The 26,932-nt window shown below is 50.8% G+C and overlaps 4 protein-coding genes across 10 annotated transcripts in view; 2 read left to right on the top strand and 2 right to left on the bottom strand.

Moving 5' to 3' along the window:
- Positions 1-761, bottom strand: part of AARSD1 (alanyl-tRNA synthetase domain containing 1) — a 91,578-nt gene extending 90,817 nt beyond the window's left edge. For both annotated transcript variants that reach the window (XM_058675374.1, XM_004597342.3), the window contains exons 1-2: positions 628-761; positions 394-525 (exon numbers count right to left, since the gene is read on the bottom strand). In XM_058675374.1, the coding sequence (XP_058531357.1) occupies positions 394-525; positions 628-666 (171 nt within the window). In that variant the 5' untranslated portion in view covers positions 667-761. The remainder of the gene's footprint in view (positions 1-393; positions 526-627) is intronic.
- PTGES3L (prostaglandin E synthase 3 like) overlaps positions 1-10,049 on the bottom strand; it is a 128,840-nt gene extending 118,791 nt beyond the window's left edge. Inside the window, exons 1-7 of one of the 5 annotated variants that reach the window (XM_058675385.1) lie at positions 9,854-10,049; positions 9,442-9,599; positions 9,275-9,341; positions 9,087-9,185; positions 6,086-6,175; positions 4,395-4,448; positions 3,834-3,932 (exon numbers count right to left, since the gene is read on the bottom strand). In XM_058675385.1, the coding sequence (XP_058531368.1) occupies positions 3,897-3,932; positions 4,395-4,448; positions 6,086-6,175; positions 9,087-9,185; positions 9,275-9,341; positions 9,442-9,599; positions 9,854-9,946 (597 nt within the window). In that variant the 5' untranslated portion in view covers positions 9,947-10,049 and the 3' untranslated portion in view covers positions 3,834-3,896. Of the gene's footprint in view, positions 1-3,833; positions 3,933-4,394; positions 4,449-6,085; positions 6,176-9,086; positions 9,186-9,274; positions 9,342-9,441; positions 9,724-9,853 lie in introns of all 5 variants that reach the window. The other 4 variants (XM_058675386.1, XM_012930380.2, XM_058675388.1 and 1 more) reach the window with 4 other exon arrangements.
- Positions 10,050-10,326: 277 nt separating this feature from the next.
- On the top strand, positions 10,327-20,432 carry RUNDC1 (RUN domain containing 1). Its single transcript, XM_004597341.2, has 5 exons — positions 10,327-10,857; positions 14,447-14,605; positions 15,713-15,911; positions 17,671-17,790; positions 18,144-20,432. The coding sequence occupies exons 1-5, from the start codon at positions 10,360-10,362 to the stop codon at positions 19,007-19,009; spliced, it is 1,842 nt and encodes a 613-aa protein (XP_004597398.2). The 5' UTR covers positions 10,327-10,359; the 3' UTR covers positions 19,010-20,432.
- A 2,381-nt stretch (positions 20,433-22,813) lies between these two features.
- RPL27 (ribosomal protein L27) lies at positions 22,814-24,895 on the top strand. 2 transcript variants are annotated; one of them, XM_004597340.3, is made up of 5 exons: positions 22,814-22,890; positions 23,132-23,214; positions 23,698-23,867; positions 24,558-24,668; positions 24,750-24,895. In XM_004597340.3, the coding sequence occupies exons 2-5, from the start codon at positions 23,134-23,136 to the stop codon at positions 24,796-24,798; spliced, it is 411 nt and encodes a 136-aa protein (XP_004597397.1). In that variant the 5' UTR covers positions 22,814-22,890; positions 23,132-23,133; the 3' UTR covers positions 24,799-24,895. The 2 variants fall into 2 exon arrangements, with proteins under 2 accessions (XP_004597397.1, XP_058531376.1); XM_058675393.1 differs by having other exon boundaries at positions 22,877-22,980.
- The last annotated feature ends 2,037 nt before the right edge of the window (positions 24,896-26,932 follow it).

Here is a 26,932-nt window from a genome sequence, read left to right as displayed (position 1 = left end):
GTCATTAGACAAGACTCACCAGGAATACCCACCCTCCCTTTGCTCACTCCCTGCCACCTGGCCCTGTGGGAGGCAACACCCCATATACCTTCAACAGCATCATCGCACAACTGGGAGGCGACGCGCTCCTGAAATCACTGTACAAGCCCGCCAGGAGACAGAGCAACGTATCCCTCTCCTTCCCTCCACCTAGCTTTATTTCTATTTAACCAGGACATGTGCACACTGCCACCGTCTCCATCACCCTCTGCTCCTTGCAGCCTACGCTATCTGCAGCATCTAAGTACGTGCGAATCAGCCATCCCGGTGAATGAATAACCAAGTGAGTCCAGCAGAGACGGCAGGGCCCGGGAGCAGAAAGAACTTCCCGCCGGGAGAGGGTGGCGCTGGTACCTGTCCGCCGCCCTCAGGGAAAAGCAGCGTGTCCTCCAGCACCACCTGGAAACCGCTCAGCACGTCCTTCTTGCCGGAGCCTCCTTCCACCTGCAGCTCCGCGGGACTGCAGGAGACCACGGTGGTGGTGAACTGCACAGGGGACAGAGAGGACAGAGCGCGCTGGGACCCCAGCCCAGCCCCGACACGGCGCCCCAAACCGCCTCGTCAGGACCTTGCCCCAACAGCCCGCACCTCCCGGGCGTAGCTGTCCCGCTGACACCGGAACGCCATCGCCGCTGTTTCCCGGGACCGAGGGATGGACACGTGCCGGAAAGCGGCCAGGGCTGGACGGAAAGCAAGACGAGACAAACTTCACGGAGGCCGCGCCTCTGCGCCAAAGCAAACAACGGGGCGTGACTTGGCCAAATTTACTCAAAACTCCAAGTGCAGCCGTTCTGGGTTGTATAGCCAGGGTTTCAAGGCTGGAAAGAACCACAAAATAAAACAAAACCCCTCTCTGCGGCCACAATTTGGCAAGACAGGTAGTTCAGCTTCCACCCCCGCCCTTAGGCACATGAAAGAAAAAAAAAAAGACATGTTATTTCAGTCAGTGTAGCCATAAGAATATCTCATCAGGTAATGAGCATTTTTAAATTCTTAAGACGTTCTACATTTTTTTCTGTACAGATTTCTAAAACCTGGAGTATAATTTTACTTAGTCCATCTGAATTCCAATTAACCAAGCTTCAAACCCTTGCAAGAGATCAGTGCTACCCGCCTGGATGGTCCAGATAAAGCGGCTAACAGCAATGCACCCGGTGACATGTCTCAAAAGGCTAAACGTGTGGAAATGGAAAATGAACTCACTGTTATTTCAGGTCAACTGGGAAGCCACCTTGAAGCCTCCAGATGTTTCAGGTGTGTGCCCCACATGTACCCCATGTGTTATGTAGCATGCGCTATGGGACCCCTGTTTTAATGTTTTATTTAATCACATTCCTAGTCCTGCTGCAAAACAAATAAACCAAAACTACGGAGACTCACATTGTAAGTCATTTTTCTGCCACATGAATTTTATTGTCTCTCTATATATTATTGTGTGTGTGTCTCTCTCTCTCTATATATATATATATATATGATTTTTTTTAATTTTTCAGAGCCCAGCGCAGTAGCCTAGCCTTGCACATACTGGGATCCAATTTGGGTGCCAGTTTGTATCCTGGCTGCTCCATTTTCCATCCAGCTCCCTGACTGTGATCTGGGAAAGCAGTAGAGGATGACTCAAGACCTTGGGACCCTGCATCTGCAACTGCACCCAGAAGAAGCTCCTGGCTCTGTATATCTTTCCAAAATAAATAAATAGATAAATCTTTATATTTGTGTATATACGTACATGTACATATATATGTATATATACATACATATGTAAACGGGGTTTGAAAAATGCAATTAAGGCTATGGTAGGCCTTGTCATACAGCATGATGAGCCTCTATGTGGAAGGCCTGCATCCCATAGCACAGTGCTTAGTTTGAATCCATCCTCAGCTTCCACTCCAGTTTCCTGCTGATGTGCCTAGGAGGCATCCGGAGACAGCTTAACTGCTTGGGTCTCTGCCACCCACATGAGAGATCCGAATGGGGTTTGTGGCTCCTAGCTTCAGCCTGACCCAGCCCCAACTGGTTACAACCATTTGGGGAGTGAATAGCAGATATGAGCTCTCTATCTCTCCCTCTATGTTACTCTGCCTTTAAAAAAAAAAAAAAAAAAAGATCAGTTTAATAATAAAATGTCAAAGAGTATATTAAAAACTAAGTCCACGTGTGCTGAGTTGGAAAGATCTCCAGTGTATACGTATCACTTAGCAAAGGCGCATTGGCATGGGAGTTCTTCATCATGCAAACATCACAAAGTATACTTACACAAAGTAAGGCAGTTATGACGCTACCAGGCAATATAATTTTACAAGATCACTGTGTTAAATGAAATCTATTGTTGACTGTTTATTATGAAACTCATGGCCATATCAAGTGAAGCAAAACACAGAATGTAGTATGATTCCAACTACATGCACATTACCTTTGCTTGTATATATTAATCCTGTATTATCTAGTATGTAAATGTACAATACTGCATATTTATTTACCTGTGTTTTATGTATGTCTTGTAACTATGTAAGTCATAGATATTATGGAATTTGTGTGTATCATAGACAGGATATTGTAATAATATACTACATATGTATCAGATAAAACTGTTAATAATTTTGCTTTAAATTTTATACTTTTCTGTAACTTTGTTTCTCCTGTCTCTGGAACTCTGCCTTTCAAATAAATCTTTAAAGAAAAAGTTTATATTTCTATCACATTTTAAAACTATGTCCATATACTGCTCACATGTTTCAAAGTTCACTTTTTCTTTTTTTTTAAGATTTTTTAAACTGGAAAGTCAGATTTTTGGAGAGGAGAAACAAACACATCTCCCATCTGCTGGTTCACTACCCAGGTAGCTGCAACAGTCGGAGCTGAGCTGATCCAAAGTCAGGAACCAGGAGCTTCTTTTGGGTCCCCCACACGGGTGCAGGATCCCAAGGCTATGAGCCATTCTCTACTGCTTTCCCAGGTCACAAGCAGGGAGCTGGGTGGGAAGTGGAGCAGCTGAGATACAAACCTGCACCTATATGGGATCCTAATATGTACAAAGCAAGGACTTTAACCACTAGGCTATGGTGCTGGGCCCAAAAAGTTCACTTTTTCAACTTCCTGTGAGTTCCAGAGCAAAGCCTGCATTTTGTTTAAGTCACAGCCTTGTTATACATTAGGAGCTCAAGAAATGTAGACAAATAAAGTAGCTATTATAGGAAGAATAAATGCACATAGATATTTCAAAAAAAAACCTTGAGATTTATGTGCCATGCAGGAAGCAGAGGTGGCAGGTTTTAGGGATGACGGCATTAGCTTCGAGAAATCCAAGCACAGATGTGAGCAAGAGGAAGTCCTTTGGTCTGGCTCCAAGTCTGTCTCTACCATCATTCCTCCTCAAACCTCAACAGTGAGAACAGAAGCTTTCAAAGGGCAAGATCTCGCTCCTGGGTAAGAAAAATGCAAAACAAAGACACAGGACAGTTCCCAGGAGTTTATTATCATCCATTGGTTCCTCTGCCACTTACACACACATTCTACGGCCTTCTCATCTCCTTCTGTTCTTCGGCCTTCGCTCTGTCACACACACCAAATAGCCAGATGATGGGGTGGCACCACCCCAGAGATTAAAAGTGGATCAGGAGAAAGCCAGATATCTCACCAGCCCACCCTTCCCTCCTTCTTCCATCTGACGTGGTGCCCAAATCAAGTGCCATGGAAAACAGAAAGACTGGGGGGCAGGAACCCCTTAATCACAAGCTGCTAGGAAAGCTCTGAGACCCCAGGCAGCCTTGGAGCCAAGAGTTCACAAAGGCCCTGACGTTGGCTTTCAGAGCAACTGGGGAACAGCCAGGTCTCCTCCTGGCTCTGCAGTCAGGCAGCTAAGTACTTGGTGCATCGGCGCTGTCAGAATCATCCTGGGGGAACAGAAAGTCCAAATGAGCTCTGTGGGGAGGGAAGGTTGGTGCTCGGAGATGCGGCTCACGCCTGCCTGCTCTCCGAGTTTCCTTTCATGATCTAAATCGCACAACTTCTGAGGACACTAATGGGCTAGGGTTTTCATTTCAGATCATGGGCAAGTAATTCTCAGAAAGCATATACTCCATCCCATTACATTTAGTTAGAGAGTTTCAATCAATGCTGCTGTTGTCTCCAGCCTGGAGACACTCAACAGCGTCAGCCTCCTCCAGAGCAGAGAGACAGAAGGGGTGACAGAAGGAGGCAGGGGTCCCACAGGAGTTTTAGAACCTCCTGTGTCAAATTCACATGTAGTTGACATACACTGAGAACTACTGTGCCCTAAGGACCGGGATAGGTGCCTTCTAGTGTGTTATTTTTAAGAGTTAAAAAGAAACTCAAGATTCAAGCAGAAAACTTACGTCCAGGTCATCCATGGCAGGGGGCGCCCTCTTGGAGCTGACCTTAGTCAGGAGCTAGAGGGAAGAGGACAGTCGTGGGGAGAAGGGCCGGAGGGAAGGCCCGCTGCACACTGACAAAGCTCCCAGCTGTCTGCGCACGCCACCCGAAGCAAGTGCAGGAAAGCAAATGAACTCCCCCTCCTCCAAAGGAAATGTAAACACACACCCACACAGGGCACCCTCGTCCCTCATACAGACTGGGGTCTATCGGTATTTTAGCAAGTTGAATAAACACTAGCTGAAATTCTGAAATCAAATAACACATGACACGGTGCAATTCATTGGGAATTAATTATTTTCTAATATGAATGTGGGTTTTTTGCTTTTAATTTGTATTTATTTAGAGTTCATTAATTTTATTTGATTTGGAAAGCAGAACATTAAAGGAAGAGAAAGAGGTTTTGCCTACTGGCTCCCTCCCCGAATGTGCACAGCAGCTTGCGACGACCCAGGCTGAAGCCAGCAGCCAGGGACTCCATCTTAGTCCTCCATTTTAGGTAGCAGTGACTCAAGCACTTGAACTTCTGAGTATCTGGGTCATTTGTGGCCTCTGCTCTGTCCCAGGGCACACATTTTCAGAAAACTGGATAAGAAGCACAGTTATCTAACCCAGATACTCTGATACGGGATGGGGGTGGCTCAAGAGGTGGCTTAGCCCACTATGCAATTCCCATTCTTGTTTTTATTTGAAAGGCAAAGAAACCAAGAGAGAATGAGAGAGGGGACTCTTATCTGCTGGTTCACTTCCTAAATACCCACAAGGGAGTGAGGTAGAGCAGGCCAAAGCTGGGACTCAAGAACCCACTCCAGGTGGCCCCTGTGTCAGGGACCCAGTCTTGCGAGCCATCTCCCTGCCTTAAGGTGCACACTAGCTGGAAGCTGGAATCTGGCAGCAGACCCAGGACTCACATCCAGGCACTCCGACAGAGGATGCTGTGCCTCCACTGCCACACCAGATGCCACCGGAATGTGAATTTTTATACTGCCTGCTCTTAACTTCTCACCATGTTGCCCGACTCAGGCAAACAGAGAAATATAAAGAAAGAACAAGAATCGGGGGTGGAGCAGTGGTGCAGTAGGCTCTTCCTATCTCCTGTGGCACCAGCACTGATCCAGCTCCCTGCTTGTGGCCTAGGAGGCAGGGAGCTGGATGGCCCAAGTCCTTGGGACACTGGGCCAGTGTAGAAGACACAGAAGAAGCTCCTGGCCCGGGGCTTTGGATTGGCTCGGCTCTGGCAGTTGTGATCACCTGGGGAGTAAATCAGCAGATACAAGACCTCTCTCTCTCTCTCTCTTTCTCTCTCTCCCTCTCTCAAATCTGCCTTTCAAATAAAAATAAGGAAATCCTTTAAAAAAAAAAAGAGTAAGAAGAAAGGACAAGAACGACACAAAAGTGGGAAAGCTTTTGTCATACATTTTCAGAACACAGGCTCTAGTCCACGAAGAGTAGGTCAATCCAGACATGTGGATTTCACTCACAGTCCTTCCTCTCCTCCCTGTGAGGCACATACTACACAAGATACAGAGATGGTCGCAGCAGAGACGAGTGGCCTGTCTGGGCGCCATGGGCACCTCAGCCTGGCCAGAGAAGCCGGTGCGCACAAACACAAGGACCCACCTGAGCAGCAAACAGCGTGAGTTCCCTCCCTTACCTCTGCGTACTGCTCCACCTGAGCCAGCTCCACCTCCTCGTCCCCTTCCCAGTCTCTCCAGTTATCAAAGTCCACGGAAAGCCACACGGGCTGCAGGAGGAAACAAAGGGCCAGAGGCCAGGAGCAAGAGTGTGGGCAAGTGCACAGCGGTGGGCTCCGGAGGAACCAGGGACAAGGAGGACGTACCCTTTTCATCAACCCTTTCATTACGATCCACCAAACTCACCCAGGAATTCACTAAGTGCCACGCGCAGGGCCAGGCATGGCAGGCTCTGGAAAAGCATGGACGTTCTGTCCTCCACGCGCTGACATCACACAATGTCTAAAGCTCTACAGGTGTCAAGTTAGCAAGACAAACACATGCCCTCCTTGGAAGCAAAGAGACAAGCCCTCTTGGGCCCACGTTCTGAAGTTTCCACATTTTTTACAGGTAAGAAGCTTTTTACCCATTCATTTAACATATACTAACAGACCAGACTCTGAGTTTGGCAATAAGAATATAAAACTCTTTAACACTTTCCCAGCCACCAGGAAGCAAGCAGGGGAGGGAGGTGCAAATAAAACATACTATAGTGTGCAAAGTGTGGTGCCGAGGTCAACAAGAGGCTATCATGGGAACTCCATGAGAAGTTGGGGGAATCTCAGGTTTCCTACAGCATGAGGATACATGATACATGAGGATTCAGTGATGGTGGCCTTCTAGAAGGAAGCTTCAGTTTCAGCCAAGTTGGGCTGGACTGTGCAAGAAGCTGGCATTGGTTTGCTGTGGCTGCAATGTGAAGTTTGAGGCAAACAACATGGAAAGAGCTTGTGTGTCACGCACTAGTGCTTGGACTTGACCTAAGGGGTGAGGAGCCAAAAGCTCACATGCCTACGAGAGTCAGGGAAGTAACAAAAAGGATGAAAGAGGGGTGGAAGGCATGCCCCATCTAAAACCCACTTAGGCATTCAGGAAACTTAGACCATATGCCCAGATGCTCCCAAAAACCCTGAACTCAAAATTTTGGATTCTTAGGCGAAATGTCAGTGACTAGTCAAAAATTATGCATGTCAGCAAGCAATCAAAATGACTCTTAACACTGGGAAGATTGTTAAAACAAGTTTAAATTCAGTCAGCAGATGGCCATTTTTCAACCTTTAGGGAGAAACCCCTAAAGGCGTTTTATTCTAAAAAAAAAAAATTAAAATTGGGGCCCGGCGCAGTAGTCTAGTGGCTAAAATCCTCGCCTTGCACATGCTGGGATCCCAAATAGGCACTGGTTCTAATTCCGGTAATCCCACTTCCCATCCAGCTCTCTGCTTGTGGCCTGGGAAAGCAGTCGAGGACGGCCCAAAGCTTTGGGACCCTGCACCCACGTGGGAGACCTGGAAGAGGTTCCTGGTTCCCAGCTTCAGATGGCACAGCACCAGCCGTTGCGGTCACTTGGGGAGTAAATCATTGGACGGAAGATCTTCCTCTCTGTATATCTGACTTTGTAATGAAAATAAATAAATCTTAAGAAAAAAAAGAATTTCCAACAAAAATAAAATAAATCTTAACAAAAAAGATTTATTTATTTGTATTTGAAAGACAGATGCATGGAGAGAAGGAGATACAGAGAGGAAGATCTTCTATCCGATGATTCACTCCCCAAGTGAGCGCAATGACCAGAGCTGAGCCGATATGAAGCCAGGAGTCGGGAGCTTCTTCCAGATCTCCTACGTGGGTGCAGGGTCCCAAGGCTTTGGGCCATTCTCACTGCTTTCCCAGGCCACAAGCAGGGAGCTGGATGGGAAGTGGAGCTGCTGGGATTAGAACCGGTGCCCATATGGGATCCCGGGGCGTTCAAGGCGAGGACTTTAGCCACTAGGCTACGCCGCCGGGCCCGGAAATCCAGATATATATAAAGTCGAAGAAAGGAGTCTGAAAACTCCATCTGAGTCTCCCACACAGGTGGCAAGGACCCAAAGACTTAGGTCATCATCTGCTGCCTTCCTAAGCGCATTAGCAAGAAGCTGGATTGGAAGCAGATTCATTGGGACTCAAACCAACACTCCAATATGGTACAGGGACACCGTAAGCAGCAGCTTGATCCACTGTGCCACAATGCCCAACCCTCACTGCAGGTCTTCAGTGGGAAAGTGACAAAGTCAAATCTGTGTTTTAGACAAAACCCTGTTGGGGACAATGCAGAGGATGAAATGGGTAGGACCAAAGTTAGGAACAAACCTTCCAACAAAACCCCAGTAGATAAGGTTTCAACTAAGAAGAATTGAGTAATGACACTGTTTAGGGTATCCTAGCAGATTAAGCCACTACCTAGGATGCCTGCATCCCGTGTCTGAGCGCTAATTCAAGTCCCAGCTACTCTGTGCTTCTGATCCAGCTTCCTGCTAATGCACCTTGCAGGTGGCTGATGGTGGCCAAATACATGGGTTCCTGCTGCCACCTGGGAGATCTGGATGAGTCTCCTGGCTCCTAACTTTAGGCTGGCCCAGCACTGGGTGAATGAACCAAAAGAAAGACAATCTTTCTCTGCCTTTCTAATAAATAAATCTCCTTTTATTATTTAATTGTATTGGAAAGGCACTTTTACAGAGAGGAGAAACAGACAGATCTTCCATCCATTGGTTCACTCCTCAATGGATGCAGTTGAGCTGATCCAAAGCTGGGAGCCTCTTCTGGGTCTCCAACATGGGTGCAGGGTCCCAAGGCTTTGAGCTATCCTCTATTACTTTCCCAGGCCACAAGCAGGGAGCTGGATGGGAAGTGGAGCAGCTAGGGCAGGAACTGGTGGCCATATGGGATCCTGGTGCATGCAGGCAGAGGATTAGCCAATGAGACACTGTGCCAGGCCCTAAATTCATCTTTAAAATAGATATCTAGAAGATCGGATGGGCCAAATCTGGGGAGTAACTGTTGGCTGGAGAAAAGGCAAGGGCAGTACCAGACCTAACTGGGTACCTGGGACTTGAACAGAGAACACAGAGGGAGCAGGCCCTTCCCTCCCCCAGCACCCACCTTGATGTCCTCCTTGGTGAGCCGGGGCCAGGCCACCTTCTCCTTCCACTTCCTCACAAAGCAGGTAATGGAGCGGCTAGAGCGCTTGTCTTGGGAGTCCTGCGGGCAGACAGCCTCATTTCCAGCACTTGGAGCTGGAGAATGAATCTCCAGTCCCCCTGGGAAGCCTCCCGTCATTGCACCTTTACCTTGCAGTTCACCTTGGCATAGAACTCAATCTCATTGTGCAGCTCCACCCCGTCAGCATTCTTACAGCTGAGGAGACAAGGGAGCTGAGGAGATGGGAAACAGAACACAGGCACAGGACAAGCAGAGGCTTGGGGGAGGCTGGGCCCTCTGCAGGGAAGGCCCTTACCTGAACATTAGGCGGTGGTCCTCGATGACCACCTGCACATCAGTGCTGTCCTCCACACAGAACTCCATGAACACATACTTAGGCCTGTCGTACCACAGGGTCCGGGCATGCTGCCTGAAGGAGTCAGGTGGGGCTTCATAGAGGTGGGAAAGGGAGGACTGAGGGGAAGGGATGTGGGTTGGGGACAGCACAGGGACACTTGATGTCTAGGTTTGGCCACACTGCAGCTGAGGCAGTAAAGGGTGGAAGGAAGGAAGTGGATTGGACATGGTGAGGGTGAACCTGGAGGCAAAATGCGAGGTTAGGGGCTAGTTGAACATTCTGCTCGGCAAGCAGATCCGGGGCCTCAGGGAAGCTGGAGTGTGCAGGGAACCCCCAGAGGGAAAAGGGCCATGTGGCTGCAAACACTCACCGAGCCATGGCGGCTCCAGAGCCCGGGTGGCCTTTGGAGTTCCAGGCAGGAACTGCTATCTTTAGATCCCAGGGAGGCCCCTAGCAGCTGCATCTCCTTATATGGTCGGGGGGTGGGGGAGAAAACTTGAGAAAGGGGCACGTGGCTCCTTGCATCTGCACTCCGAAGAGGCTCTGGTGAAGTTCATAATCCTTGCACCCCTTTCCCACTTGGAGTCTCCAGGACTGCACAGAACAAAGCACCGAGCCCAAGGCAACGACTACCATAGATTTTTCATAGGGAGAATGCCTTATGCCAGCCTCCTTTGATCCAGAGATTAGCACTCAGGGCTTCAGAGGCGCTCAATTAAAAAAAAAAAAATGTGAGTGTCCTAATTAAATCTCGGCCGCGATCCGCCCTCAGGGGCGGCCGGACGGCGAGCCCCACCCACCGCTGCTCCCCGCCCGCGCGCCGTTGCCATGGCAACGAGGGGGCGCGGCTGACGTGCCCAAAGAGTTTCCGGGAAAATGGCGGCGGCCGAAGCGGCTGCGGAGCCGGGAACTGTGGTGGCGGTCATCGGGCCAAAGGCAAAGGACCAAGAGGAGGAGGAAGAGGAGTCGCTGCCGCCGTGCGAGGCGGTGCGCTGGGCCCCCGTGGGGGCGGTGGCAGAGACTGGGCCTGGAGCGGCTTCCTTCTCGGAAGAGGCGGCGGCCGAGGATCCTGGCGGAGCCCCGGGGTCCCCGCCGGACTCGCCGGGCCGGACGCTGAGGCGGCTGCGGGCGGAGCGGCGGCGGCTGGACTCGGCCCTGCTGGCGCTGTCCTCGCACTTCGCGCAGGTGCAGTTCCGCTTGCGCCAGGTGGTGCGCGGAGCCCCGGCGGAGCAGCAGCGCCTTCTGCGCGAGCTCGAAGACTTCGCCTTCCGCGGCTGCCCCCACGTCCTGGGTTATGAGGGGCTGGGAGACCCTGTCCTCGACGAGGGAGACGGGCCGCCGGGGGACCGGCCACGACTGCGGGGCAAGGACCCGGTGAGCGGCTGGGGTTGGGATGCTGATGCGCACGGAGGTAGAAATAGTGAGAAGGTGAGGGACGGGGAGGCCTGGAGGGACCTGAGTGTGTGGTGAGGGCGGATGGCTGGGAGCCAAGTGACTGAGGGGTCGCTGCCTGCCCGCCGCACCCCATTGGCCCCGCCACCTGAGATCCTTCGCCCTGAACACTGATGGGGTACCCCCGCCCTGAGGAGTGGGAGGATCGCAGGTGCGCTCCTGTAGGGGAGAGTTTTCGAGGCGGCTGTAGGGGCTGTTAGAGAACCCCAGTTCCCGATGGCATGATTTTCCTAGTGTTGGTCTTCTTGTACCCCTCGCCCATGCTGGTGAATAACTGGGTGCTGCTGTATTCTAAGTGGAGGCTTCCAGATCCCCCACACTGAAAAGCGGTGAAGCCAGGCGCACCCCCACACCACGGGAAAGTTTTCTTCTAGGCTTTGGCACGCTCTCTGCAAGTGCCCAAACGTGGTTAGCAGCTCTTGGGAGGTGGTCAGATGGGCCGCCTTTCTCCCACATGTGGCTTTCTTCCCACCGAAGTGGGGTGTGTAGCCAAGACTGAGCACCGCAGATCCCGACTGGCTTACTTACCCATCCACCCTTCTCTGTGTGCGCCTACGGCTCCTGCGGAACAGCAGGCATTGCCGGGCTTGAGGACGGGAAAGAAGATGATCCCAGTAGCAGACCACAGCAGCGCTTCTCTGTGCCTGTGCGCCCTAGGCCTTGTTCATTTTCACTTTGATAAAGAGTACCACATAGGGCCACCTAAGGCCTGGCAAGGCGACTGCTGCGCGAGTCAAAATTAGGAGGCTAATTTTTTAAGACGAAAATTTTGTGCAGTCCACGAATGTTACACATTTCCAAATGTCCCTTGACAGAAAAAAAGGTGGTGTTCTCCCTGGAAAATAAAAGCAGTGCTTGTGTGTCTATGTTTATGTGTACACAGGTGGTACCAAAGCAGGAGACATCTCTGAACTGAACGGTTTACTCATAAGTTCCAGAACTGCTAAACGTGTATTTTCTCTTATCTTATTCAATACCGGAGATAATTCTCTTTATTTCTTTTTTTTAAGATTTATTTTATTTTTATTACAAAGTCAGATATACTGAGAGGAGGAGAGACAGAGAGGAAGTGGAGCTGCCGGGTTTAGAACCAGCGGCCATATGGGATCAAGGCGAGAACCTTAGCCACCAGGCCACGCCGCCAAGCCCAATTCTCTTTATTTCCTGCCTTGCACCAGAGTTTGTTATTCTGAGCTCCTAAACTCACACTATCTGTGGCAAGCGATGGAATTCAGCAGACACAACCATAAACACAGGGCAGGATTAAAGCTGGTTTCTTTCTTCCTTGGGAGGAAAGTTGGGATACAGTTAAAAGGGGGGGGCGCTGGGGGAGAGGAGGGTAAGTTGTTGCAATTAAGCCATCTATTGCATGGGACCTCACATCCCACCTGGGGGCGCTGGTTAGGTGCCTGCTGCGTGTTTCCAACCCAGCTTCCTGGTAATGCAGACTGTTAGGAAAGACAGCACCAGTGCGTTGTCCCTGCCGCCCACATGGGAGGCCTGCATGGAGTTCCACGCTCCTGGTGTCTGCACGTCACAGCCCCCAACGGCTGGAAGCATCTGGGTAGTGAACCTGTTCAGTGAAAGATGTCTCTCTTGCCTTCTCCCCCTCTCTCTGTCACTCTGTCTTTCCAGTTAAAATAAATAAAAAAATCTTTAAAAAAATGTTTAACCCTTTGGCTGACAATGTAGAAAAGACTATTTCCCCCACTGCTTACTTGTGCTAACTATAACTTTTTTTTTTTTGAGCTTTATTTATTTTCTATTGGAAAGTCAGATTTACACATAGAGGAGACACAGAAAAATCTTTCATCCGCTGGTTCACTCTCCAAGTAGCCAGAGTGGCCAGAGCTGAGCTGATCTGAAGCCAGGAGCCAGGAACTTCTTCCTGGTCTCTCACGTGGGTACAGGATCCCAAGGCTTTGGGCTGTCCTCTACTGCAGGGAGCTGGATGAGAAGTGGAGCAACCAAGGTAGGAGCCAATGGCCTATGGATGCCGGTACTTGCAGGCAGAGGATTAGCCAGTTGAGCCTTTGTGCTGGCCCCTAGTTCAAGGACCTCAGTCCCTAGAGTCCCTCTTTTGGATTGGTTGTTCTGTACTTCCTTCAGGTCATTAACACATAACACAAGTGTCCTGAGAGCTGCCTCTCTATCAGGCAACCAGGGATCAAAGTCAAAAGCCAGATCCAATCCTACACAAACAGCGTAAAGAGGAGGAATTGGCCGGAGAATTGTTCTGCAGAGCGGTGCTGGGGCAGGATGGAAAGGGCTGGGGAGGGTCCAGGAGGGGGAAGGCTCGGAGGGAGCATGCCTTGGAGGAAAGCCTTGCTTTTACATTGAGCGAAGCTGAAGTGAGGATTGCTTTTTCATAACTGCTGGGCCAAAAAGTTAATTTGTTGTTTTTTATTTGTTTTCTCTCCCACCTTACTGCTGGAGGGGTTGGTAAGTACCGTTTTAAGATGAACTGTAATACCTTGCAGCCTTCTAGTTTAAAATGCAGCTTTCCATCTGCCCAGGATTTGCTGCTGTTGACACTCAGGAAAGACCAGCCTTCACAGCCTGGAGGGTCCAAACCATTTCCAGGCCGAAGCGCCCTGTGGCCAAGGAGAGAGGGAGTCTGGGAAACTTCCAGAATCACTGTCCCCTTGCCTCCTGCACTGTTTGGCTTGGGGTTTGTTTGTTTTGTTTTTTTCACCACCCTAGGTTGCTACGTTTGATTCTCATTTTGGAAAAGCTTATGTTATTGGATGATCTGTGAACCTTAAGAAAACTGACTATGAGATAAAAAGCCTTTCTCTACACTCTTATCCAATTATTTGGGCAATTTGGGCTGTACAAAATATTCAGAAGTTTCGCTGTGGTAACTGGCTTCTGTGCAGGGAGGCATGTTTAATTCCTAGGAGACAGCCTTGGCCAAGCTGCCACTACCTTTAGCTGACCTCTACTACAACAAAAAAAACGAGTAATCTTAACAAAAGTCTCTTTATTTTTATTACAAAGTCAGATATACAGAGAGGAGGAGAGACAGAGAGGAAGATCTTCTGTCCGATGGTTCAGTCCCCAAGTGACTGCAACGGCCAGTGCTGTACCAATCTGAAGCCAAGAGCCAGGAACCTCCCCCAGGTCTCCCATGCAGGTGCAGGGTCCCAAGGCTTTGGGCCGTCCTCAACTGCTTTCCCAGGCCACAAGCAGGGAGCTGGATGGGAAGCAGGGCTGCTGGGATTAGAACCGGCGACCATATGGGATCCCAGGCATGCAAGGGGAGGACTTTAACCACTACCCTACTGCAGCAGGCCCTATATCCTTTTGTTAAAGACAACACACATTTAATACATTGCCCTGGAAGAAGCCACAATACTTACTTTTGAACCTGTTTTAGAAATTGTGTGTTTCCTTTGAGTTATTGGAAGTGTTTGATTTTACCGATCATAACTGGTTTGAGAGAATTCCCGCCATGGGCACTGGGGTTTACTTATCCTCTGAAATGGACTCGAGCATTTTCTCTTCCTAGAGTGAGCAGGAAAAGCAGGAGCGCCTGGAAACGCAGCGGGAGAAGCAGAGGGAGCTAATACTGCAGCTCAAGACCCAGCTGGATGATCTGGAAACATTTGCCTACCAGGAGGGCAGTTACGACTCCCTGCCGCAGTCCATGGTCCTGGAAAGACAGCGGGTGAGCTGACCTCAGAGGCCCCGGCCCCAGCCTGGCCCTGCTGCTCTCGCTTCTCTCTTGGCCTTACTAAAAATCCCTGTACCCGCCCCCACCAAAAGGAAATTTTCCCCTTAGGTCAAACCATTCTTTATTTGCACATGAAAACACAGCTTCTAAAGTTTTATCATATCAATGATTGAACTCTCTTTTTTGCTGGATATTATTAATAGAAGCAATAATATAACAACATTAATAATAACCAACATTTGTTCTATTTGTTGAAGTAAGACTTAGGTGGACAGGATAACTTGGCCAGTGGAGATGCAGCCAGGCTTCTTCTAAGCGTGTGTCCATCCCTGGAATGTGGCCGTGCTTCTGACTGGGCTGTTTCAGTTGTTCCCAGTGTAGCCAGGCTGTCCTGTGCTTTTCTCCAGTTGGCTAGTCAGGTAGTGAAGGATAAGAAGCGGCTGGTATTGCGGCACTGTAGGTTAAGCCACCATTTATGAGGCCGGAATCCCATGTTGTGGTGCCAGTTTGAGTTCTGGATGCTCCACTTCCTATCCAGCTTCCTGGGAAAAACAACCATGCATGGCCCAGATACGTGAGTCTGTGCCCCATGGGGGAGGTAAGGATTGAATGCCTGTCTCCTGGCTCTGGCCAGGCCCTGCCCCATCTGTCCCAGCCATTTGAAGCATGAACCCGTGGTGGAGGACCTGCCTGTGTCTGCTGTTTTGTCTTTCAATTAAATCACATTTAAAAAGGAAGAAAAAAAAAGGTGTAGAAATGAAGAAAAATCAGTACATAACATGGGGTCTTTGAGGAGTTCAGGGAAAATTCTCACTTAACTTTTAATTTAATTTTCACAAACTTTCTGAAATACCCCTCTGCTCTCTTGGAGCCCCTTGGAGAAGGTAGACAGTACCTATGCCATCAGCCTCTTTGAATTAGTCACACTGTTGTCCTGACTCAATGGCGCTCTCTCCGTCACTGCACACTCTCCTCGCTCAGCAGTGGCCTGCTTTCCTCACCTGCTTGGGGAGGTCAGGACACAAGATGAGGACGCGTCTCCCGCCTACCCCTCTCCTTGAATGCTGCGAAGCCTGTGCTCACTGCAGCTGATCCTGATAGGTGATCATCGATGAGCTGATAAAGAAACTCGACATGAACCTGAGCGAGGACCTCAGCTCGCTGTCCACTGAAGAGCTCCGACAGCGTGTGGATGCGGCGGTGGCTCAGATCGTCAACCCGGCCCGCGTGAAGGAGCAGCTGGTGGAGCAGCTAAAGACGCAGATTCGAGACCTGGAGATGTTCATCAGCTTCATCCAAGGTCAGAGCCGGAGCTGGACATGGGTGGGCGGCGTGCAGGGGACGCCTGGTGATTCTGAGTACGGGTACCTAACGATGGCAGTTTTGATACCCTCTTGAGAGGTCTGATTCACACGGCAGAGTGCAAGGAGCTTGGGTTTTAGAACCAGAGAGCTAAAATCCCAGCTCTGACACTTAACTGGCTTCATGTCCTTGATGGGGTTACTAACCTCTCCTTTTTTTTTTTTTTTTAAGATTTATTCATTTTTATTACAGCCAGATATACACAGAGGAGGAGAGACAGAGAGGAAGATCTTCCATCCGATGATTCACTCCCCAAGTGAGCCGCAACGGGCCGATGCGCGCCGATCCGATGCCAGGAACCTGGAACCTCTTCCGGGTCTCCCACGTGGGTGCAGTGTCCCAATGCATTGGGCCATCCTCAACTGCTTTTCCAGGCCACAAGCAGGGAGCTGGATGGGAAGTGGAGCTGCTGGGATTAGAACCGTCGCCCATATGGGATCCCGGGGCTTTCAAGGCGAGGACTTTAGCTGCTAGGCCACGCCGCCGGGCCCTAACCTCTCCTTATCTTTAAAATGATTCATGCGTCATTGACTTAGCAAATATTTACAAAGCCAACTGCTATACACCGGTCCCCATTTTACGCAATTAAAATAAGATAAGAATTTGTAAAATGCAGGCGCCATTGAGTCTTGTTTGCTAGGCTTGCTGTTGTAGTGCAGCACATTAGGCCTCCATATGTGATGCTGGCATTCCCTATCAGAGTGGCAGGGTTTTTCTTTTTTTGTTTTTTTAAGCACCAGACCCTGGCTGTTCCACTTCTGATCTACCTCCCTGCTAACACAGCCTAGAAAAGCAGGACAGCATGGTCCAGGTACACCCCACGGGATATCTGAGTGGAGTTCCAGGGTCATGGCTTCCACTCAGCGCAGCCATCTGGGGAGTGAGCCAGGGAATGGAAGCTCACTCTCTGTCTCTCTCTCTCTCAGACTTGCAAATAAATCACATATATGCATATGTGTATATATCCTGTAAAAAATTGCCATTGTGCAGGCCCAGCACGGTGGCCTAGCAGTTAAAGTCCTCTCCTTGGCATGCTGGGATCCCATATGGATGCCAGTTTGTGTCCTGGCAGCCCCACTTCCCATCCAGCTCTCAGCTGAGAAGGTAGTCGAGGACGGCCCAAAGCCTTGGGATCCTGCACCCACGTGGGAGACCTGGAGGAGGTTCCTGGCTCCTGGCTTCGGATCGGCACAGGCACCAGCCGTTGCGGTCACTTGGGGAGAGAATTATCAAATGGAGGATCTTCCTCTCTGTTCATCTGACTTGCAATGAAAAATAGGTAAATCTTAAAAAAAAAAAAAAAGTTGCCATTGGGCACAGCACGGTAACCTAGTGGCTAAAGTCCTTACCTTGCACACGCCAGCATCCCATATGGGCGCCTGTGCATACGCTGGCAGCCCCACTTCCCATCCAGCTCCCTGCGTGTGGTCTGGGAAAGCAGTCGAGGACGGTCCAAAGCCTTGGGACCCTGCACCCTTGTGGGAGACCCAGAATAACCTCCTGGCTTCTGGCTTCAGATAGGCACAGCTCTGGCCATTGTGGTCACTTGGGGAGTGAATCAACAGACAGAAGATTTTCCTCTCTGTCTCTCCTCCTTTCTGTGTATCTGACTTTCAATAAAAATAAAATAAATATTTTTTTTTAAAAAGTTGCCATTAAGGGACTAAGCCAGTGTTCTTTGTAATTTCTGAATACAGATGAAGTGGGAAGCCCCTTGCAAACAGGCGGTGGCCAGTGTGAGTGCAAGACCAGCGGGAATCCAGGGAGCGGCTCCCCTAGAGCAGGCAGCAGCAGACCACCTCTTGGAAACAGCAAGAGTAAGTATAGCTTCCAGAACAGGCCATTTCAGGGCGAGAAGCAGCTTCGCAACTGCTTAGGGTTTCAAGGGAAGGGGGAATGGGAAGTGCTAAATGGGGATTCTTTTGGGAGATAAGAAAAATAGTTTAAAATTGATTGCCATAATGGTGCACAGCTTCGAGTACACTAAAAACCATTGAATTGTATGCCTTAAATATGCAAACCACTTGGTATGTGGAGTGTATCTCAGTGTAGCAATGAACCAAAAATGTCAGTGCAGCCACACTGTGGGTAGTCGCAGCCTTCATGTAGCTGAGCCCGGACTGGGATGTGTGGAAGCCTCTCACTGAAAGTCGTTGTCTTTCCCAAACAGTGAAGGCAGAAGACATGAGGAGAGTTCGGGAGACTGGGCTGCACCTGATGCGGCGCGCGTTGGCTGTGCTACAGATCTTCGCTGTTAGCCAGTTTGGTTGTGCCACCAGCCAGATCCCTCAGTCCTTGTGGCAGAGGGGCCAGACTGACCGAGACTACGCCCCCTTGCTGAAGAAGCTGGAAGTGTCCGTGGACCGAGTGAAGCAGCTGGCCTTGAGACATCAGCCACACGACCACGTTATCACCTCTGCCAACCTCCAGGACCTCTCTCTGGGAGGCAGGGACGAGCTGACCACGGCTGTGCGGAAGGAGCTGACGGTAGCCGTGAGGGACCTGCTGGCCCACGGACTGTACGCCTCCTCCCCTGGGATGAGCCTCGTCATGGCCCCCATTGCGTGTTTGCTGCCATCCTTCTCCTCCGCACCCGAGGCCATGCACCCCTGGGAGCTCTTTGTGAAGTACTACCATGCTAAGAACGGCCGCGCCTACGTGGAGTCCCCAGCCCGGAAGCTCTCGCAGTCCTTCGCCCTGCCCGTCTCGGGAAGCGCTGTCGTGACGCCCAAGCAGAGCCTCCTGACGGCCATCCATGTGGTGCTGACAGAGCACGACCCCTTCAAACGCAGCGCAGACTCGGAGTTGAAGGCTCTGGTGTGCATGGCCCTGAACGAGCAGCGCCTGGTGTCGTGGATGAATCTCATCTGCAAGTCGGGCTCGCTCATCGAGCCCCACTACCAGCCCTGGAGCTACATGGCCCACACAGGCTTTGAGAGCGCCCTCAACCTCCTCAGCCGCCTCAGCAGTCTCAAGTTCAGCCTCCCTGTAGATCTGGCCGTGCGCCAGCTCAAGAACATCAAAGATGCCTTTTAGGGAGGACGCCCTGGCTCTGGGCCTGCCCCTTGCTCAGTAAGGGTGGATGAGTCGGTCTTCCAGGGAGGGGCAGGGAGTCAGAGCAGAGGTTAAAGACACGCGCCCCTACACCCCGCCGTGGTGGCCCACTGAGTAAGTGCAAAGTCTGTTTTCCCACCAACTTAGCATCTGACAGAGATGTGCTGGAGCCCACGCCCCAGTGTGTGACCGTGGTGGGCATGTGGGTGTCTGTGGTACCCACGTGCTTTGAAGCCATTAAAGGAATGAGTCGTGGCCTACACCTGATGCCCCAGCTCGCCATGCCACTTCTGGTTTTTAGAAAACAACACAGGTTCCTCTAACTATTCTCTTTATGATGATGAGTGACAATATAACTGAGTTTCTTATTGGAAGACATTCAGCTTTAGGCTCCTGCTAGTCAAGTTGGGAGCCATCTTCTTTCACTTGAAGCAGGCTTAAGAGTCCTGAGGCCTGAATTCATGCCCTTTGCGTACACTCATCCCCTTCTTTCTGGCCCCAAGCTCAGGGGGAGACGTGGATATTCCTGGCTGCCTCTAAAACTAGGAATGAGAATATCTGAGGGCATTTCTAAGGGAGTCAACCACAAGTGGATTTTAATAGAAAACCCTTCCCTGGTAGAAATGGGAACTGAAGTCTTCCTGACAGGGTCGTTCTTCCCTCACAGCACAGGTGCCAGCCTTTGTACCAGCAGTGAGAGCTCTACATCCAGCACCAGGCCTGGGGCGCGCACACACTCCTCTGCGGTCCCAGCGAGTAAGTGTCCTCGGGATTCCTCCCCCCACCCCCCGGGAGGACTCGTGCACACTAGGCCGTGCAGGAGCACCTGCCTGCAGCAGCCAGGCACCCCTCAGTCCTAGAGGCTGGAAGGTCCGATCTCACACTTGGGAGTGGGTACCAGATCAGACCCCTGTGCAGATTGCGGAGCTGAGTACTTCGTTGAGAAACTGCCTCCAGAAGGGGCTTTTTGAGGCCTCCTTGCTTCAACCCTTCAGCTAATGGAGGTTCCTGCCCCAGGGCTGACAGGCATCCCCCCAAACATTGCCAACTCAGCGTTGCTTTTCTGGGTCCCCTTGCTAGCTGCACTTTGTTTCTGCCCTGTTGAGTGGCCCATTTTAACTTAAATTCTCTTCAGGAACGTTTAATCTATTTAAGATGCATTGATACTTCATTAGAATTAGTCTGCCTTCCCTGGGAGACATAACAGGTGTAATATGTTATATAAACATGATGTACCTGTGGTCATTAATAAAATCCTGGTATTTTATGTAGCTTCTTTGGGGAGCCCTGCACTGCTCTACATGGCTGCTGGCCTTCTCGGCCAGCCCGATCCAGATCCATTTATCTTCAAGAACCGGCTGCTTCCTCTCTTTTCCCATGGAACAAGTCAGATCTGGTGGTGGAAGTGTTGGGTTTTTATTTTTTAATGTCAACAAGTTCACCGAAAATGCCCCGTGACGTCATCTTTACCCTTTCCTCAGCATAAGTCTCATCCCTGTGCCACATGTTGCTTTTGAAATTGCCACTGTTAAATCCCTTTGGGGCCAGTGTGTGGCATAGCAAGTTAAGCCACCCCATGCAACACCAGCAATCCGTACCACAGTGCCAGTTTGAGTTCTAGCTGTTCTACTTTGAATCCAGCTTCCTGCTAACTCACCTGGGAAGGCAGCAAAAGATGCCCCAAGACCATGGTCCTCTGTCACACATGTATCAGGCCAGGATGAAGTTCCTGGCTGTTGTCACCATTTAAGGAGTGAACCAGCATGTGGAGGACGCCTCTGTCTGTGCAGTAATGGTATAGCCATATACCATAGTCTTGACAACACCTCAGTATTTTTCTAGTTCTCCCAAAAACTGTTATTATACCTTTATGCTTGCATCATAGGAAACATTTTTTAAAATTTAGTTGAAATGTAGAGCGACAGATTTTCCATCTGCTAGTTCAGTCCTCAGAGTTCCACACCTACCTAACAGCAGTAGGGGTGGGCCACGTTGAAGCTACGAGCCAAGAGCTCCATTCAAGGCTGCCTCCCAGGCACATCAGTAGGAAGATGAATGGGAAACCAGGGTAAGACCTGGTCCAGTGCTACACCACAACACCTGCCGCACAGCAGGCATTGCTCTTCATCTCATGAGCTGTGAGGTGGGACTGTACTGCCGTCACATTTGTTTCAAAGGCTGATCCACAGAAGACATCTTGCATCCAGTCATGCACAACCTAAATGGCTGCAATAGCCAAGGCTGGTGCCAAGAGCCAGGAACCCCGTCCAGGTCTCCCACATGAGAGGCAGGTACTTCAACTGTCTACCTTAGCTGCATTAGCAAACTAGATCAGCAGCAGAGCAGCCAGGACTTGAAATGTTACCCCGCTATACAATGTCAGCATTGCAAAGTAGCAGCTTAACTAGCGATGCCAGCACAAAAGATTTGCCTGGCGGGTGAACTTTCAAATTAAAAAAAAAAAAAAAAAACCTCCAGTTGGAGATGCTTTTTTAAATAAGCATCCCAAACTATTCTACCCCCACAAAAGCTCAAAGAGGAACTAGAGAGGAAGCTAAAGCCTAATCAAATGGGAAAGGAGAGAAAAGGGAGAGTTCAAGACCACAAGGCAAAACACATAGTATGTAGTTGATAATTTGAGCATCTTGTTGATTACATGAGTCTAGGATTCCATTCCCATTTAAAGTTGGGGCTGGCATGATGACATATCAGTCTAATCCTCTACCTGCAAGCGCCAGATCCCATATGGGCGCTGGTTCTAATCTCGGCGGCCCCGCTTCCCATCCAGCTCCCTGCTTGTGGCCTGGGAAAGCAGTTGAGGACGGTCCACAGCCTTACCCTGCACCTGGGTGGGAGAATCAGAAGGGGCTCCTGGCTTCGGATCAGCTCAGCTCTGGCCATTGTGGCTACCTGGGGAGTGAATCAGCTGATGGAAGGTCTTCCTCTCTGTCTCTCCGACTTTGCAATAAAAATAAACAAATCTTTAAAAAAAAGAATAGTTAGGGAAAATAAAGTTGACAGAAGGCAAACCTCCTGATCATCATTCACCTCTCTCACACTTGTTTGTTGGTTAGAATCAGTGACACCAGGAGCTGGTGTGTGTGGGTAAAACTGCCACCCGCAGTGCCAGCATTCCATCTGGGTGCCAGTTCAAGTCCTGGCTGCTCCGCTTCTTATCTAGCTCCTTGCTAATGACCTGGGGAAAGCCGCAGAACACGACCCAAGTACTTTGGTCCCTGGAGGACACTGCTGGCTTCTGGCTTTGGTCTGGTCCAGCCCCTGCTGCTGTGGCCACTTGTGGAGTAAATTATGGATGGAAGATTTCTCTTTCTCTCTCGCTCTCGCTCTTCTCGCCATTACTTTGCCTTTCAAATAATTAAATCTTTTAAACGATAGCGCCATTTTTTGGTCTTCCCCACCTACCTGCTTTTTATCCTAGTTTGTTCCCTGCATCTTCCAACACAAAAAAAGGAATTTTCAGGAACTCTATTTGCTTCCTCTGTCTCCCTTGCAAATAAATAAAAGTTTTTTTAAAAAAAAGAAATTTCAGACCGAGTCCTCCACCTAGCGCCCGAGAGCCGGAAATGCGAATCCATCTACCTCCCGCCTCTACCCCCTGGCCGCGTTGGCTTTTGCCTATTTCTGGAGCTGCTAATAAAGTTTGATTCAAATACATGCGCCGCCAGGGCCTGCTTTCCCCTCAGGAGCTTCTTCCGCCCGTAACGTAAACGCTCAGCGCCCACAGGCTGCGTGTCGCGAGCTGAGAGGCGGGACAGGAAGTGAGGTCATCCGCCCCAAGGGTGAAAGGTTGGCGGAAGTGCACTCCCTTCCTTCTTTGCTGTAGGCCCTAGTGGCTGCCGTCGGTAAGTTAAGGTTTGGCCTTGGTCTTGCAATCTGTCGCCATCCAGGATCCGGGGACGCTCCTTGCGGGGCTGCCGCGGTTCGCTGCGTCGGTGGGTCTCTGGCGTCTTCGTATCGGATGCTGACTTTGCCGGGACGGCAATGCTGGCCCTCGACCTCGGCTGGCCTGGGCAGGCGGGAGTCGGCGCGGAGCTCCGGTTGTTGCCGGATGCCTGAGCGGCTCTTTCTTCTTCCTCTCTGCAGAAATGGGCAAGTTCATGAAACCCGGGAAGGTGGTGCTGGTCCTGGCCGGACGCTACTCGGGACGCAAAGCCGTGATCGTGAAGGTGGGAGCGAGGACGGGGGTGGCCCCGGGGGCCGGCACTGCAGCCGCTGAGCTGGCCGGGGGTCCTCGGGGACCGGGGTGGCCGAGATGCCGGGGGTCGGTGCTGAGCTGTGGCCGGGGGACCGGGGTGGCGGGTCGGAAGGTCGAGGATGCCGGGGATCGGCGCTGCAGCCGCTGAGCTGACTGGAGGTCCTCGGGGACCGGGGTGGCTGAGGCTGCCGCTGAGCTGGCCGGGGGTCGGTGCTGCAGCCCCTGAGTATGTCTGGGAGAGGGGAAGGTGGAGGGGACACCCGGTAGGTGTGTGGCCCGTGATGTGTTCCGGCCCTTCCCCCTGAGCTTTTCCTGGGAATGTCGCCCAGGTGGGAGCCGGCGCTGTGTCCTGCCCATCTGAGGTGTGGGATCTCCGCCGGAGTAGGGGCCGGGAGTGTGTCTCCCCGGGTGCCCTCACGTTCCTAACAAACCCCGTGCCGTGTGGCTTGTTCAGAACATCGACGATGGCACCTCGGACCGCCCCTACAGCCACGCGCTGGTGGCCGGCATCGACCGCTATCCCCGCAAAGTGACAGCCGCCATGGGCAAGAAGAAGATCGCCAAACGCTCCAAGATCAAGTCGTTTGTGAAGGTTTATAACTACAACCACCTCATGCCCACCAGGTGCGCAGGTCTTTGATTTCTCAATCCAGGGACAAGAAGGGGACATGGGTTTGTAAAGTGGATGTGGTCCACAGTCCCCCCTCTCGTCCTTCTTTCCCTGACTTTGCTGAGCAGCGCTGAGAATTCCTTGTGCTGGGAAGGGGTGGGTGTTGTGGTACAGCTGGTGCAGCACCCAACCCCGGCAGTGCTGGGGTCACAACAGTAATGGGGAAGGTGAAGGTGGAGTTCTTGCGCCTGCCTTTGTCCCGGGTGCTCCAGGAATGGGGTGGGGTAGATTCTCCCAGTGCTGGGGTGTGGTGCCATAGAGAGGTAGCAGGCTGCCCAGCTTTGGTGTTGTCCTAAGAAAATTGCAATGTGATATTTCTTCAGTGGTCTGAATCTGGAGATGAGTGTAGAAAATGAGAATTTCCAAAGTTTGAGCCTAGCGTGCTCAGGTTCAGTGCTTTACAGCCCCAAGTCCAGGTGTCAGTGATGATCAGAGCTGGGCTGGGCCCAAACAGGGCCAGAAACTCCATCCAGGTGCCCCACATGGTGGTAGCACTGGCAACCTCACACCTGCTGCTTCAGCGTGGTGTTAATGGCTGTGCCTGGGAGCTCTGTCCCAGTGGGCCAGGGCCTAAAAGAGGCTGCCCCAGAGGGTCAGGGGAGCCCTGGCCGCATGCAGACGGCCTGCGCCTGCCTCATCTCCAGGTACTCCGTGGATATTCCCTTGGACAAAACTGTGGTGAACAAGGATGTCTTCAGAGACCCTGCTCTGAAGCGCAAGGCCCGGAGGGAGGCCAAGATCAAGTTTGAGGAGAGGTGAGGAGCTTTGAGTGAGGGTGGGCTGGGCAGTTTTGTCCTTCTGTTCCCCTCTTCACGGACATCCTCATTCCCTTCCAGGTACAAGACTGGCAAAAACAAGTGGTTCTTCCAAAAGCTGCGGTTTTAGATATTGTTTCTTGTTCCACTCATTAAAGACTTTAAAAAAAACCTTGTTGACCTGCTGCATGTTTTAGCCAACTGGGCGTTCACAGGTGGTGGCTGAGGGGCAAGGGGGGAGTTAAAGAAAAACCTGTGAGGCTGTCTTTGACCTGGTTATCTTTTTATTTTTTTTAAGATTACTCGTTTTTATTGGAAATAAATGTATAGGTATACAGAGAGGAGGAAGATCTTCCATCCAATGATTTACCAAGTGGCTGCAACGACTTGAGCTGAGCCGCTTAGAGACCAGGAGCCAGGAACCTCTTCCAGGTCTCCCACATGGGTGCAGGGTCCCAAGGCTTTGGGCCGTCCTTGAATGAATGCTTTCCCAGGCCACAAGCAGGGAGCTGGATAGGAGGCAGGGCTGCCTGGATTAGAAGCAGCATTCATGTGGGATTCCAGTGTGTTCAAGGTGAGGACTTCAGTTGCTAGGCCACTAGACTACCGTGCCACTCCCCTTCTTTTAAAAGATTTGCTTATTTTCATTGAAAAGACATCAACAGGAAGATTTTCTGTCCACTGCTTCACTCCCCAAATGGCTACAGTGGCTGAAACTGACCTGGTTAGGAGTTGGGAGCTTCTAGGTCTCCCGTGAGGGTACAGTGTCCCCAAGCTTTGGGCCATTCTCTACTGCCTTCCCAAGCCACAAGCGGGAAACTGAATGGGAGACTGGAGCAGCCAGAACATGAACTGGTTCCTGTATGGGATCCTGGGTCATGTAAGTCAAGGAATTAGCCACCAAGTTACCTTGCCTAGCCTAAGGGTTTTTTTTTGTTTGTTTGTTTGGTTTTTTTTTTAGGATTTATTTTATTTTTATTACAAAGTCAGATATACTGAGAGGAGGAGAGATAGAGAGGAAGTGGAGCTGCCGTGACTAGAACCAGCAGCCATATGGGATCAAGGCGAGGACCTTAGCCACTAGGCCACACTGCCGAGCCCTAAGGTTTGTTCTTTAAGAAGGAGAGGCAGAGCTTCCATCTACTGTTTTCATTCCCCAGAGCTGAGCTGGTCCGGAGCCTGGAGCTCCTTCTGGGTCTTCCTAATGGTTGCAGAGGCCCAAGGACTTGGGAGGCCAGAGGCAGCCAGTTAGCAAGTAGTGTAGCTGGGACTAAACCTGAGCTCATGTGGGATGCCAGTATCACAGGCAGGGCAGGGGCTTAGTCTAGTACATCATGGTGCTGGCTGTGGCCTGGCTGTCCTCCGTGATCTGAACTGTCAACTGACTTGTACTTGGGACATGCCAGAGGAGTCAAAACTATTGCCCTTCCTCACTGACCAGCAGTTACGGTGGGCTCAACCCAGCACACATACGGACTCCAGTTTAGTCCCAGCTGCTTGCTCAAGTCCTTGGGACAGTGTAGCAGCTGGGAGATCTAGAAGAATCTCGCATCAGGAGCAGCTCAGCTCTAGTTGGTGCAGCCATTTGGGGAGTAAAGCAACAGATGGCAGACTTCTGGGTAATATTCTGCTCTTAAATGGTTTTCAAAAACTGGGTCATCATCGTTAGAACTGGGATGGAAAAGCAGGCTTGGTAAGTGAGCGAGTTCCTGGAACAGAAGTGTTCAGAAATAAATCCTGCTTTGTGTGCATTTCCCAGGCCAGGGTCACCAAAATAATGCTCTTTGAATGCAAATGGGAACAGGTTGCTCAAGTCCTAAGTTAAAATACTGTCCCAGAGATTGATGTCTGCTTTTCTGCTCCTGGCAGTGTGACCTTGGGCAAGTGGAACCGAAACAAATTTTTTTTTTGAGGAGTGGATGGATATATGTAAAGTACCATGACAGGCATTAAACTCCCAAATAATGGGTATCCTTAGAGCTTCAAGAATTTGCGTTAGGCTGTGTTGGTCTTGGTGGTATGACCTAGTTGAACTGTCTCATGGGTGTTTGCAAGTCCTCAGCCTCAGCAGGTCTCCAGGAAGATGGTGCAGGCGGCTTATACTGCCCCCCGCTGGGATCGACCTTGCTGCGGGGAGCCCTGTGGCCATTGCCTTTGAATTCCGCTGGCAGGGCGGAGCCAGCATCTAGAGAGGCTCCGCCAGGGGGCGGGCAGTTGTGCTGGGGCTTTCCAGAAGCGAAAGTGGAAGTGGGGAGCCAGCCAGC

This window comes from Ochotona princeps, chromosome 17, assembly GCF_030435755.1.
Source record: "Ochotona princeps isolate mOchPri1 chromosome 17, mOchPri1.hap1, whole genome shotgun sequence".
Taxonomy (NCBI): domain Eukaryota; kingdom Metazoa; phylum Chordata; class Mammalia; order Lagomorpha; family Ochotonidae; genus Ochotona; species Ochotona princeps.
Note: the sequence above shows the minus strand (reverse complement) of the source record. Positions and strands in the feature narration are given on the sequence as shown.

What these genes read in the sequence shown, in the direction of transcription:
- RUNDC1 (XM_004597341.2), top strand. Translation starts at nt 10,360, where the DNA reads ATGGCGGCGGCCGAAGCGGCTGCGGAGCCGGGAACTGTGGTGGCGGTC. An exon ending in GACTGCGGGGCAAGGACCCG is followed by an intron (nt 10,858 to 14,446) that starts GTGAGCGGCTGG and finishes TTCTCTTCCTAG; the next exon opens with AGTGAGCAGGAAAAGCAGGA. An exon ending in GTTCATCAGCTTCATCCAAG is followed by an intron (nt 15,912 to 17,670) that starts GTCAGAGCCGGA and finishes TTCTGAATACAG; the next exon opens with ATGAAGTGGGAAGCCCCTTG.
- RPL27 (XM_004597340.3), top strand. Translation starts at nt 23,134, where the DNA reads ATGGGCAAGTTCATGAAACCCGGGAAGGTGGTGCTGGTCCTGGCCGGA. An exon ending in AACCACCTCATGCCCACCAG is followed by an intron (nt 23,868 to 24,557) that starts GTGCGCAGGTCT and finishes CCTCATCTCCAG; the next exon opens with GTACTCCGTGGATATTCCCT. An exon ending in AAGATCAAGTTTGAGGAGAG is followed by an intron (nt 24,669 to 24,749) that starts GTGAGGAGCTTT and finishes ATTCCCTTCCAG; the next exon opens with GTACAAGACTGGCAAAAACA.